The sequence below is a fragment of the Phodopus roborovskii genome, unplaced genomic scaffold, assembly GCF_943737965.1.
Source record: "Phodopus roborovskii unplaced genomic scaffold, PHOROB, whole genome shotgun sequence".
NCBI lineage: Eukaryota > Metazoa > Chordata > Mammalia > Rodentia > Cricetidae > Phodopus > Phodopus roborovskii.
Window position 1 is genome coordinate 7,106,409 of NW_026126625.1, and position 14,167 is coordinate 7,120,575.

A 14,167-nucleotide genomic window follows, 5' to 3' on the forward strand; every position below is an offset into this window, starting at 1 on the left:
TTGGAAGCCTGATCAATGATACCACTTTTAGATGCACCACTTTGAGGTAAACTCAAAGAGATCTGGACTTGAGGAAATGGGCCTGGGGAGCATTGGAAGTTGGACTTCACTGAAATCTGGTCTAGTGGTTTTTGCTATAAATATTTGCTGACACCTTCTCAGGATGGATGGAGGTCTACCCCACAAGAAAAGAGACTACTCCAATAGTTACTAAGAAACTTCTTCAGGAAATAATTCCTACATTTGGACTGCCCCTACATTTGGTATTTCAGGTACACATACACATGTGGCATATAATCACACAAACACACATATACACATAAAAAGAAATCTTAATAAATTTAAGTAAATATTTTATATCATTAATAAAAAGAAAGACCAAAGTTTTCCAAAGATAACACAAAAATATTTATGTCCTTGAAAAGGACAAAGTTTAACTATGAAATAAAAATGTTAACTACAAAATCAATACATTGGAATTATCTTAAAGTAAATAAGTTATGTTCACAAAGAGACATTATATGACAAGAAAGATAAGCCAAAAGTGAAAGAGTAACTACATACATCTAACAAATTCACTACAGAATAAACAAATGCCGACAAAACTTATTTTCCCAGTGAGAATACACAAGGACATGCATAAGCATGGCCCAAAACAATATTTCAAAAGGCCAATAAAAATTTGAAGCTGTCTAACCGAAGCAGCAATAAGGAAAATACAAAATTAAAACCACACGTGGCTATGTTGGTAGCACTTGCCTATAACCCCAGCACTTCAGAAGCTGAGGTAGAGGATCAGTTATTAAATGATACCTTGTCTAAAAAACAAAGAGCCAGGCAACAATAAGAATTTATATACGGTATCACTGCACTCCTCAAAAGTGGCCATTTGAGAAAAAATAATAGATAAGAATGTCATACAGCAAGTACTGATGTACCCTTCTGGTGGGAATGAAAATTGGTCCAGACTCCTGTACCTAAATATTCTTCACCAGAGTATACACCCTAGATAATTTGCATATCAGGATTCATGTACAACAATGTTCATAGCACTAATACTTTAACAGCCAAAACAACTAAAAGTCAACATTCAAAATCAACATTCAAGTTTCACAAACCCCTATAAGTGAGTACTGTTATTCTTCCCAGCTTAAACTTGAGTTGGCCATAGTCAAAGCAAACCAACATCAGAGCTAGGATGTTTCAAGTCACCTGTGTCAGACCCTGTACTATTATTTTGTGGAAACTTACTATGAAATGGGCAGATTGAAGGTTATTTTTTTTTTTCAAAACTGTTCTTTTTCCTCTCTTCCCTATTTTGAGACTATAGCTACAAACAGAAAGAGCAAAGTCACATAGATGGTAGAATGCAGGAGGCAGAAGATTGAGAAAGTTTTCTGAGAGGACAATCAAGCCACACTTATATACAAATAGGGTAATAAATCTTTTTATAGAATTTTGTTGTTATGTGTATGTGTGTGGTGCACAAGTGCCAGAGGCACATGTGGCTTGGAAGGTCAAACATCATTAGGCTTGCCAGCCAACTACTTATCTGTTGAGCCATCTCACTGGCCCAAGGACAGAGTATTTCTAAACAGTATTCAAGCCAATTGTCAGTCCAACCCTGAAACACACTTTTAGAATACTCTTCTGAACTGTGTGTTTAGCTCACTGATAATATACTTACACAGAAATGTAGGTACCATCTTCACTTCAATTCCCAGTAAAATACATACATGGATTCCCTAACACACACACACACACACACACACACACACACACGGTGCTGAATCAATGGGCTAGTTAATACAAAACAAATGAATCTTAACTTTCTAACATTACACAAAACTAGATTCCAGGAGGGCTGCAAATCTAAGCATAGAGGCAAACAATTGATGCTCATGATTGGTAAGAAATAATGTAAAAAAATCTATAGAGTCAACACAATCTCCATCAAAATTATAATACTATTTTAAACAAAATTTGGGAAAAAACTATTTTAAAATTCATGTGAAAGCACAGAAGAGTACAAATAGTTAAAGCAATCCTGAAGAAGATAATCCTGGAAGTATCACTATAGCTGATTTCAGGTTATACTACTGAGCTATAGTAACAGAAACAGCATTACACTGCACAAAATCAGACAATGAACTACAACAGAGAACCCAGATATAAGCCCACACAACTACAGCCACCTGATTTTTTAACATCCATCAGGAAACATACATCAGGAAAAAGAGACAGCTTCATCAACAAATGATGCTGGACAAACTGGGTATCCACATATAGAAGAATGAAACTAGATTCCTATTATCTTGCCTTGAATAAAAATCAATTCCAAATGGATCAAAGACCTGAATGAAAGAACCAACTGAATAGGATTCTAGTTGCTTAAAAAATGACAATTGGGATCTACTTGAAATTACAAAGTTTCTTTACAGCAAAGGAAACCACCAAATGAAGAGAGAGCCTAAAGAATGGGAGAAAATTTTTGCTAGCTACATGTAACACAAAGAATTAAACCTAGAATATTTTAAAAATAGGCTAATGAAGCTGGGCATTGTGTCACACACTTTTAATCCCAGCACTCAGGAGGCAGAGACAAGTGTATCTATATGAGTTCAAGGCCTGGTCTACAGAGTGAGTTCCAGGACAGCTGGACTGTTAAACAGAGGAACCTTGTCTTACAAAACAAAAAACAAGCAAATAATAAAACTATGGGTTAATGAACTGCTGATAGTTCTACAAAAAAAATTAAGTAAATGTTCATCAAACACATAAAAAACTTTCATTAGCTATCAGGAAATCTTTACAATCCATTCCACCCCAGTCAGAACACTCATTAAGAAAACAACAGGAGGCCAGGGTTGGTGAAGCATACCTTTAACCCCAGCATGCAGGAAACAGAGGTAGGCAGACTCTTGAGTTTCAAGTCTACATATCAAATCCCAGGCCAGCCAACACTCCAACTCCAAAAGACAAAAGAAAGAAAATAATAAAGAAAGGAGGGAAGAGAGAAAAGAGTGAAAAGGAGTAGTTCTCTTATATACAGATGATAAACAGGATGAAAAAGAAATCAGGGAAACATCATCACCCTTCACAATAACCACAAATAACGTAAAACATATCTTGGAGTTACTCTAACCAAACAATTGAAAGACCTGTATGACAAGAACTGTAAGCCTTTGAAGAAAGAAACTGAAAAAGACATCAGAAAATGGAAAGATCTCCCATGATCTTGGAAAGGTAGGATTAACAGAAAAATGGCAATCTTATCAAAAGCAATTTACAGATTCAATGCAATCCCCAACAAAATCCCAGCACAATTCTTCACAGACCTTGAAAGAGTACTCAACTTCATATGGGGGGGGGGGACCCAGGATAGCCAAAACCATCCTGCACAATAAAGGAACTTCTGGAGGCCTCACATTGAGCTATAGTAATGAAAACAGCTTGGTATTGGCATAAAAACAGACAAGTGTGCCAATGGAATCAAATCAAAGACTCTGCTATCAATCCACACACCTATAAACATCTGATTTTTGACAAAGAAGCTAAAACTATAAAAAAAAGAAAACATGGATGTCGACATGTAAAAGAATGTAAAATAGATCCATTCTATCACCATGCACAAAACTCAAGTTTAAATGGATAAAAGACCTCAACATAAAATCAACTACACTGAACCTCATACTTAAATGCATTGGCACAGGAGACCACTTCCTAAATATAACACCAATAGCACAGACACTGGAGAGCATCAATGAATAAATGGGACCTCCTGAAACTGAGAAGCTTCTGTAAAGGAAAGGACACAGTCAACAAGACAAAACAGCAGCCTACAGACTGGGAAACGATCTTCACCAACCCCACATCTGACAAAGGACTGATCTCCAAAATATACAAAGAACTCAAGAAGCTAGACATCAAATGACCAAATAATCCAATTAAAAAGTGGGATACAGATCTAAATACAGAATTCTCAACAGAAGAATCTCAAATGGCTGAAGGACACTTAAGAAAGTGCTTAACATCCGTAGCCATCAGGAAAATGCAAATAAGAACAACTCTGAGATACCATCTTACTCCTGTCAGAATGGCTAAGACCAAAAGCACTGATGCCAGCTTATGCTGGAGAGGATGTGGAGAAAGGGTAACACTCCACTGCTGGTGGGAGTGAAAACTTGTACAGCTGCTTTGGAAATCAGTATGGTGGTTTCTCATAAAATTGGGAATCAATCTACCTCAGGACCCAGCAATACCACTTTTGGGCTTATACCCAATGAATGCACTTATTTCACAAAGACATCTGCTCAACTATGTTCATAACAGCATCATTTGTAATAGCCAGAACCTGGAAGCAACCTAGATGCTCCTCAACCAAAGAATGGATAAAGAAAATGTGGTAATTTACACAATGGAGAATCACTCAGCAGTAAAAAAATAACATCTTGAAATTAGCAGGCAAATGGACAGAACTAGAAAAAAACATCTTGAGTGAGATAACCCAGACCCAGAAAGACAAATATAATATGGACTCACTCATAGGTAGGTAGATACTAGACATAAAGCAAAAGATAAACAGCAGACAGCCCACAACCCCAGAAAACCTAGGCAACAAAGAGACTCTAAGAGAGACATATATGGATCTATCTAAGAATGGGAAAAAAGACAAGATCTCCTGAGTAAACTGGGAGCATGGGTATATGAGGGAAGGTGAAAAGGGAGACAGAAGGAGAGAAGGGGAGTGGGGAAAATGTATAGCTCAATAAAAACAAAGTAAAAATATATATGAAATAAGAAAAAACAAGTTTTTATTGCTCTTAATAAGGACCAGAATTTGTTTCCCAGCACCCACATCTGGCTGCTCACAACTATCTTGCAACTTGAGCTCCAGGGAATCTAACACCTCTGGCTTCAATGAACACTTGCACTCAGTGGTATACAAACACAATTTTAAAATAAAATAGCTGGGCAGTGGTGGCACACACCTTTAATCCCAGCACTCATGAGACAGAAGCAAGCCAATCTCTGTGAGTTCAAGGCCAGTCTGTCTACAGAACAAGTTCCACAACAGTCAGGGATATTACACAAAGAAACCTATCTTGAAAAAAGTAAGTGTGTGTGTGTGTGTGTGTGTGTGTGTGTGCGCGCGCGCGCGCACACGCCCTACATAAGACAAAAGACATACAGTGCTGGTGAAAATATAATCTAGCTACTATGGAAATCAATATGGAGGTTCCCTAAAAACAAACAAACAAAAACCCCTAAAAATAGATATATCACATGACCCAGATATATCACTCCTGAGAAGTACAAAAGCTGGCTCCCCTTCCCAGTGTGATCTTTGAACTCAGAAAGACCAGAGTAACAAAAAAAAAAAAAAATCTATTTTTTTATTCTCCTAGATAGTTTTGTTTCTAATATCATGTCATATATGCAAACATTTTTATATACAAAAATTTAGGCTCTATATAGGAAATAAAAGATTTGTCTTGCTGAAATTAAATTAATTCACTTAATACGTTTATCTTCATTTGTATACAGTTTTCCAGATTGGTCTAATAAAGAGCTGAATGACCAATAACTAGGCAGGAGAGGACAGGCGAGACTACTAGGCAGAGACAGAAACTCTGGGAAAGAATCTGAGGCAAGAGAGATTTGCTAGCCAGATGTAGAGAAGTTGGATGTACAGTAGAGGAGAGGTAATGAGCCATGTGGCAGAACATAGATTAATATAAATGAGTAAATTTAAGTTTTAAGAGCTAGTTAGGAATAAGCCTAAGCTAAAGCCAAGCTTTCATAACTAATAAGTTTCTGTGTCATTATTCAGGCAGTTCAAAGAAAGACTTGTTAACAAAAATGTACTCTTCTAAAATGACTCAAACATGCCATCAACATTCTTAAAACATGTTGCAACTCCCACAAAAGATTATGAAACACTATCAAGGCATCCATATTTTCTTGGCAAGAGTTATCTTCAGGAGCTGGCCCCCTCCCCTACTGATCAGCAGTCTCCTACATGGGAAACTACTTGTCTGTTGACAAGTATTGATGTTTTAGAGGCTGCACCAGGCAATACAGTTGCTACCAGTCACATGTGGTTACTTAGTATTTGAAATGTAACTAATCAACTATGACGAATGCACTTCATTCTCAAGTCTAATGAGAGATAGAGCTGAGCTAGGGAAATGGTCTGGTGGGGAAGAGGGATTACTGCACAGGCATGAGAACCTGAGTCCAGAGCCACATCACTCATATAAGAATCTATCTATAGGTGTCCATTTGTGCCTATAATGTCAGTACAGGATTTCTGGGGACTGTTAGCTACCAGGAAGCTGGGGGTGAGGACACCAAACAACAATGAGCTCCAGATTCAGTGAAATAAAAGACCTTGTGTTCACAGGAATAAGGCAGAGTGTGAGGAGGAGGAATACAGCTTACCAAAACATCTTTATACTGATGATGTTGACAAGGCAGTATTTTATGTATGTTGAACTAAATATTAAATTTATTTCAACTCTAAATTTTTTAAATATTTATTTTTATGTGTATATGTGAGTTCTTAGGTACATGTACATACACCATGTGTGTTCCTAGTGCCCTGAGGGACCAGAGAGGGTGTTAAATTCCATGAAACTGTAGTTACAGATGTCATGAGCAGCCCAATATGGTGCTGGGAACTTGTTGCAAGAGCAACAAGTACTCTTAACAACTGATTCATGTCTCCAGCCCCACAATTTAAATAGTTACTCAAAATCTTTAAAAATATGACCCATATTATACTCTTTTGTGGCCCTGAAGCTAAAACCCAGACTAATTGTTGGTGATTATGTTTTTTGTTTCTGAGGTAGATCTAATTGAAATTATTATGTAGCTCATGCGGTTCCCAAACTTGTATTTCTCCTTGTTTTCACCTCCTAAGAGCTGGCATTACACATCTATACCTGCACCTATACCAGCAGCAGCACCACCCTCCACATAAATACTACTTTTGGTCTTTTTAAATCAACCCTTCCTGTGCATCACACAAAACAGATGATCTTTATTCTAATCACAGGCGGTCTCTACAATAAGGGGATCCAATTCAAAATGCAAATCATGAAATGGGCAAGTTCTTCATAGGCCTCCCAAAGCAGACCTCAAACATGCACTCCTTAGCGACAGTTTTGGACTAGCCCAGTGCATCCCCATTTTCAAATCTCAATTACCTGGCAAATGATCATGAATTCCTCGATTTATGGGTGTTGTGCAGACTTTACTGAAGTCCAGTGAATCATCCAAAATGGCATTTATTCTTCGAAAGATATTGGCATTGCTACATGTAGACAGTGCAGGAACTTCCTGGTTGTCCCAGCAATCTTTTATCCTTCCTGTTTCTTCTTCCTAGATATAGAGAAATACATGTTTAGGTTTTCTATACTATAATAAACAGACTCAACCTTGTTATTTTAAACAATACCATGAATTTAAAAAAGTAACTAGAACTTTAGTTTACTGCCTACAAATTAAAACCCTAAATAGATGTTTATTCTGAACAAAGTATTCAGAACACTGAGTACCAACTAATGTATAAAGATATTTTCTCAAGAACTTCTTAATCCAGCAGTACATACACAATAATTAGCATGACATAGTAGCAATATCATGAACTTCAGAACTAGACAGACTTGGTTCAAATCTTCACACTGGAATGTTTTTTGACATAAAGAAATGTACTGAGACATGGTACAATGTTGGTAAACCTTGAAAACATGAAAGAAACCAGTCATAATAAACATATAATGGTTAAGTTTTCCATGGTCCTGTAAATGACCCTTCACCTATATAAAAACCCTAATCAAACACATCAGGCCACCAGAACAGAAAAACAAGATATAAAAATGGGTGACTAAAAGGAAGGGTATCAACAGATATATGAGGGAAACAAGAAAGGATAATGGAGAAAATTATTACATAAATGTATGAAAATGTCATATTAGATCTCATTACTTTCTCTTTTAAAACGTATGCATGTACACACATGTGTCACATACCTGAGATTAGTTATTTTAATTGGGGGGTATTGGAACAATGCCTTAGCATTTAAAAACATTGGCTGTTCTTCCCAGGACTTAGGCTCATAACCATCTGTGAACTCCAGTTCCAGGAGATCTGACACTATCCTTTTGGCTTCTGTGGGCATGGCAAGAAGATGGTACACAGACTTACCTGCATGCAAAATACTCATACACATAAAATGACTCATTGGCCAAACTTGATAACACAAATCTGTAATTTCAGCTATTTGGAAATGTCTAGGTAGGAGTATCATGAATTCATTTAGTGGAACTACCTCAAAATAAAAAGTAAAAAGGCTTGGAGTTTGTTCAGTGGTATGTTTGTCTAATATGCTCAAGACCCCAAGTTCAATCCTCAGCACTACAAAACACCCCTCTAGACACAACTGTACACTGAAAAGTGGATTTTATGATACAGACATTATCTCAGTAAGGTTGTTTGAAATGTATGGCTCTATCATGTATGGGCTGTATGATGCCAGCCTGTGTCTCAGTTTCCCCCTGTATGAAGTGGGTAAATATGACCTACCAACTTTTGGATGACTTGTATAAAGCATGGTGCCCGGGATGTAGCAGTTGTCTCAACACTAAAGAGAGGATGTGGCAAGCATCAAAAATGGAGTCTATAGCATCCAAAGGGAATACAGTCATTGTAAACACACATAAATCTGCTAATAGGAAAATCAGTGCAAGGTATCACTGAAAAAAAATCCTTATATCCAGAATTATAAATGAACCCTAGTAAAAACTATTTGTGTTCTTTGGAAAACGTTAAGTATCACCATTTATTAGTACCAAGGGAAGCTACCTAGCTAGTGTCATTCTTCATATTTCAATTCCCTTATTTTCTACATTCAAGGTCATATGTTTTAAGCAATGACACACTGGCTGACAGACTGAAACTCTCTCTCTCTCTCTCTCTCTCTCTCTCTCTCTCTCTCTCTCTCTCTCTCTCTCTCTCTCTCTGAAAGGGTCTCTCTGAGAAAGGTTCTCACAGAACAGAACTCCATATATCATTACCCTGATCTTTAACTACTGTTGTTAGAGAAATGCTAGCCCAGACTTCAATATGTAGTAACCTGGATCTGCAGAGCAGCAGATACCCAAAGCTATCCTCCTGCTCCAGCTTTCCAAGTGACAGGATTACAAGTATGTGACTCCACACCCAGTGAACAAACTTAATCAACTTTCTAAGGAAAATCAGCTTAAGGAATGCAATTATTCCCAAATAACCTGTGAATAATAAAACAGAAATTAGAACAAGTAAGGAAAACTAGCACTAACTTATATATAGCTTCTCTCCTCAGAACAGGACAGAACTGAATGCTATTACTATTAAAATCCAGGTGATCATTGAGAAGACCAAATGCATTTAATTTAAAAACTGCTGAAAGGTACTAAATGAACAAATTTATATCCTACTTCAAAAGCTTCAAGCTTTTGAAAATAGATATCCCCTGAAGCCTTTGAATGCTGTCAGAATACTCAATTCTGCAAGGGTGTTTGCCAAACCCTACTGACTCATACACTCATAAGGTCTTTTCTAAGATGATACTCAATTTCACTTTGTAGCTTCATAAAGGCATGAATTTACAATCTGCAGATTGTAAGGCTATATACTTCATTAATTCACTGTCTAATGAACATTAATTAAATGTCCTCTATAGGCAACACTTCAAGGGTCTAGAAGTGAGACAAAGATTCAATTTGAAAGTTTGGACAAATGAACTAAAATCTGATTATGTTGTAAATAAAAACAACACAAACTACAGCATGCTGCAAACATATTCTGCCCTCTAATCCATAATGTGTTTGGGAGCTGGATAAAGGGTGATGTCTAAAGAACAACACAGAAAACAGAGACATTATCAAAAGTGTTCCAGTATGGTAGTGTGTTAGGTATGAAGACACTGCAAAGACCTCATAAACCATAAATTTATATCAGTGTCTTCTGCATCAGAAGTTACCAAAAATTTTAAAGCACCCTTTAACAATGAAAACACACCTAATTTTTTGTTTACTATAATACAAGGACTATAAATAAAATCTCAGGCTCTTTGCCACATCTGAGAACAAGTAAATCATTAACTGTATGTCTTAACAGACTGACACTAATTGCAAGAGAGATGAGGACCAATGAGAAAAGTGCGACAGTAGTCTAGGGGACACATGCAAGCTTGGGGATTCTCTGAGAGAAACTCATTCCTTATGAGGAAGGTCTAATTTTTTCAAGTAGCCTGGAAAAAAAAAAACCCCTAAAGAATCTATCCAGTCATTTTGTCTCGCTCCTAATACCATTAGGAAGATGTATCCTATTCATAAACTGAGCAAATGTCATCTAGAATACCCTCTTCCTTATGTACCACAAATTAAGGTCTTGTTTAAGGTGACTGTATAGTTAGAATAAAAATAAGCAAGGTGTTCAATTTATACATAGCTGATCTTACCATCAAGTAGGATGTATGCTCTGAATAACCAACCACAATCGGTAGGGGGGTCAGTAAACCTGTATTGTTAGATGGAGACAGTCCTACTACTTTCTTTTATGTGCACACTACACATGGAAGTAAATATATGGCATGTGGAGTCTGAATTAATACACATGTAGTACTTACACACTGCCTGGCACTTAGTTATATGCTGAGAAAATTAATTCTATCAGTACTAATATAATTATACCATGAGCCAGAGGTAATTAGAGGGATCTTTGAACAAAGGATCCATGTGTTCATTAAATGAGGGGAAAATGTATGTAAATGCTAAGGCAACTGCTGGGCAGTAGTGGCACATGCCTATAATCCCAACACTTGGGAAGCAGAGGCAGGAGGATCTCTGAGTTTGAGGCCAGTCTTGTCTACACAAAGAAATCTTGTCTTGAAAAATCAGAAATAAAAAAAAAATAGCTAAGGCAACTATTTGATGACCCCAGGCCCTTCTCTGCCTGGGTAGCCATTCCTAATATTTGACTTCAGAAACTTAATTAAAATACTGAAGACATCATACAAATAAAACTGCCAAACTTTAATCCACCATAGATTTGAATGATTCTTTTAAAACATTAAAAGAACTCCTATAGTTGACTATCAATGACTTTATTTAGTCTATGTCAGTGGTTCTCAACCTGTGGGTCACTATCCTTTTAGGGCTGTATATTAGATACTACATTGCAATTCATAAGAGTAACAAAATTAGTTATGAAGTAACAATGAAATAATTTTATAATGGGGGTCACCATAACATGAAGAACTAGATATTAAAGGGTCACAGCATTAGGAAGGTTGAGAACCACTCGTCTACCTTAACTTTTAGCAATATATAGTTCTAAGTTCAAATCAATGTTTTAATTCAGACCATTTTTTTTCCTAAAATAGGGTTTTTCTGTGTAGCTTTGTAGACCAGGCTGGCCTCAAACTCAGAGTGACCCACCTGCCTCTGCTAGGATTAAATGTGTGCACCACTGCTGCCTGGCCAAACCAATATTTTACTATAACAAGATTTTTTCTTAGTTAATCTTCTATTGCCTGGTAACTGATTGTTTTGGCACATCTTACCATGAAATAAGATCATCAGCAAACTTTTTTAAATCTCAACTTAAGTCTTTTATTGTGGACAAAAAAAAGTAAGCTTTTATCAAACTTGGGATAAACTATCACTAAATTAGAGAGACAACAGGTTTACTTGATAATACTAGAAAGAGAAAAATGCTCAATCTTTTCAAATTTAAAGCTGACAATATAGCAAAAAAAAAAAAAAATGGCCTCACGATAAAATAAGGTCTGCCTTTGCATGTTATTTGAATGCCTCACAAAGAATCTACTAACACAAATTACTTTAGATCAGGCCCCAATTCTCAAGGGGTAACAACTGATACAAAGACAAACAAACAACAACAAAAAAGCCAAACAGTGGTCTCCTATAACTCTGAGCCTCAACTTTTCTTTCAGAAGTTCAGGCTACAAAAAATTCATTTTTCTTTTTGTACAATGAAATATTCCTTCCCTAAAATGTTAGTCCTTATGTTTAAAAAAAGTCACAGGCTCTGAGTTATAAATACCAGGCCTATCATCTTATATTACTGTAAGCCTAAGTTACCTAAGGTATAAAAAAAAAAGTGGGTAGTAGAGTTTATATTATAAAATTGCAAATTAAATGGCAAGAATTCTCAATAAATAACTTACTATTGGCAGATGTCCAATTCCATGTAGGTAATGGTAACACTATTACAAGTATGCTTCCAATGTATTATTCAAGCCACCTTCATCAGAAAACATTTATCTTACAAAAATAAGGTGGGTTTCTTCCTTTTGATTTTACACCTCTGGTTTCAAACTACCAATTACGACTCTTCTAAAATGTGTTTGATTTGAGAAGGGATCTTATAATTCAGGATGGCCTAGAACTCATGGTCTTCCTGCCTCCACATCCCAAGTGCTGGAATTGTAGACATTTACCACTCTGTTTGGGTAAAAATGTAAATGCACTCCACGCAAATTATGTTTTCTCAAAAATAAAATCACAAAATTGCATTCATTGTGTCTATGGCAGAAGTTGGAAAACTCTGGCCTTGCCTTCAGATATAGTATATGTTCTAGGTCAAGAACATGGTGACCATTCCTCAGATTAAGATCCAGGATGGACGACACTCGATTCTCATCAATGATTGAAGCACTACCATCTCTAGTTTTTATTCAGTCTGCTTTTACTGGACAACACAACTACACTAGAGATGCCTTCAAGAGAATTACTGTTAGTCCCCTATGGACATGTAAGAAACTAGGAAAGAAATTTACATTTGGGCCAGGTGTAGTAGTGCACACCTTTAATCCCAACATTTAGAAAGCAGAAGCAGGTAGATCTCTGTTATTTGACTCTAGCCTCGTCTACCTAGGTGAGAGACCCTGTCAAAAAGAAAGAAAAAAATCCAAGTTTGTCTATGAAGGATACAGTTTACTCCTCCAAATGAGCGTTTTAAAGCTAAAGTCCATGAGGGTTGAAGAGATGGCTCAGAGGTTAAGAGCACTGACTGTTCTTCCAGAGGTCCTGAGTTCAAGTCTCACCACCACATGGTAGCTCACAACTACCTATAATGAGATCTGGTGTCCCCTTCTGGCCTGCAGGAATATATGCAGGCAGAATACTGTATATATAATAAATAAATATTTTAAAAAAAAGCTAGAGTCCATGGATTATAATTTGAAAACCTTTGGGGGGGTGACACATGCCTTTAATCCCAGTACCTAGGAGGCAGAGGCAGGCAGGCCTCTGAATTTGAGGAGGTCAGCCCAGTCTGCAGAAAGAGTTCCAGGACAAATCCAAAGCTACACAGAGAAACCCTGTGTGGAGAGGAGGGAAGGGGAAGGGAGGATAAGGGAAGGGAGGGGAAGGGAGAAGAGGGAATAAAATTTAGAAAACCCCCAAATTTTTTTCCCAGAAAATAAGACCTTTTCCATTTAACGCGATTCTTTTAGTTAAGGTCTTGAACTGAACATTCAGCCTTTTAAAAACATTAAATCAAACTGGGTGGTGGTGATGCATACCTTTAACCCCAGCACTCAGGAGGCAGAGGCAGGTGATCTCTATGAGGTCAAAGCCAGTCTGGTCTACAACACGAGTTCCAGGACAAGCCAGCCAAGGCTACACAGAAAAACCCTGTCTCCAAAAAATAAAAATAATGAGTCAAAGTAACATAAAATAATCTACTTAGATGCTTCCCAAGAACATTATACTGAAATTTTCCTCAGAAATTTGCCTTAGACTTACACTAAATATACAGTTAAACATTATACTCAAGATTGTGAATATACTTTTTGCTACAATTTTAAGCAGCTCTAATATAAATAACCACACAGAAAAAATATTTAGGTATGACAAATAAGGAACATGTTTTCTTTGCAAAAGAATGCAAATCTAGCTAATTTCTATGTTTGCTTTAAATCACCAGGTCACTCATTGCCAAACTTCTAGCTGAACTTTATGGTCTAAAGGCTTTGCAATCAGGAGACTGGGTAGATGTAAGACTCTGTCTCAAAAAGAATAAACAAAGGGAACTATGAAGAAGGAAAATAAAAGGTAAGAGTAGAAGGGCATGTGGGGAAATATGCTTAGTA

General features: G+C 36.8%; 1 protein-coding gene across 4 annotated transcripts in view; it reads right to left on the reverse strand.

Annotated features, from left to right (window-relative positions):
• Positions 1-14,167, reverse strand: part of Cpeb1 (cytoplasmic polyadenylation element binding protein 1) — a 92,086-nt gene that overhangs the window by 63,783 nt on the left and 14,136 nt on the right. For all 4 annotated transcript variants that reach the window (XM_051206640.1, XM_051206645.1, XM_051206644.1 and 1 more), the window contains exon 2: positions 7,212-7,386. In XM_051206640.1, the coding sequence (XP_051062597.1) occupies positions 7,212-7,386 (175 nt within the window). The remainder of the gene's footprint in view (positions 1-7,211; positions 7,387-14,167) is intronic.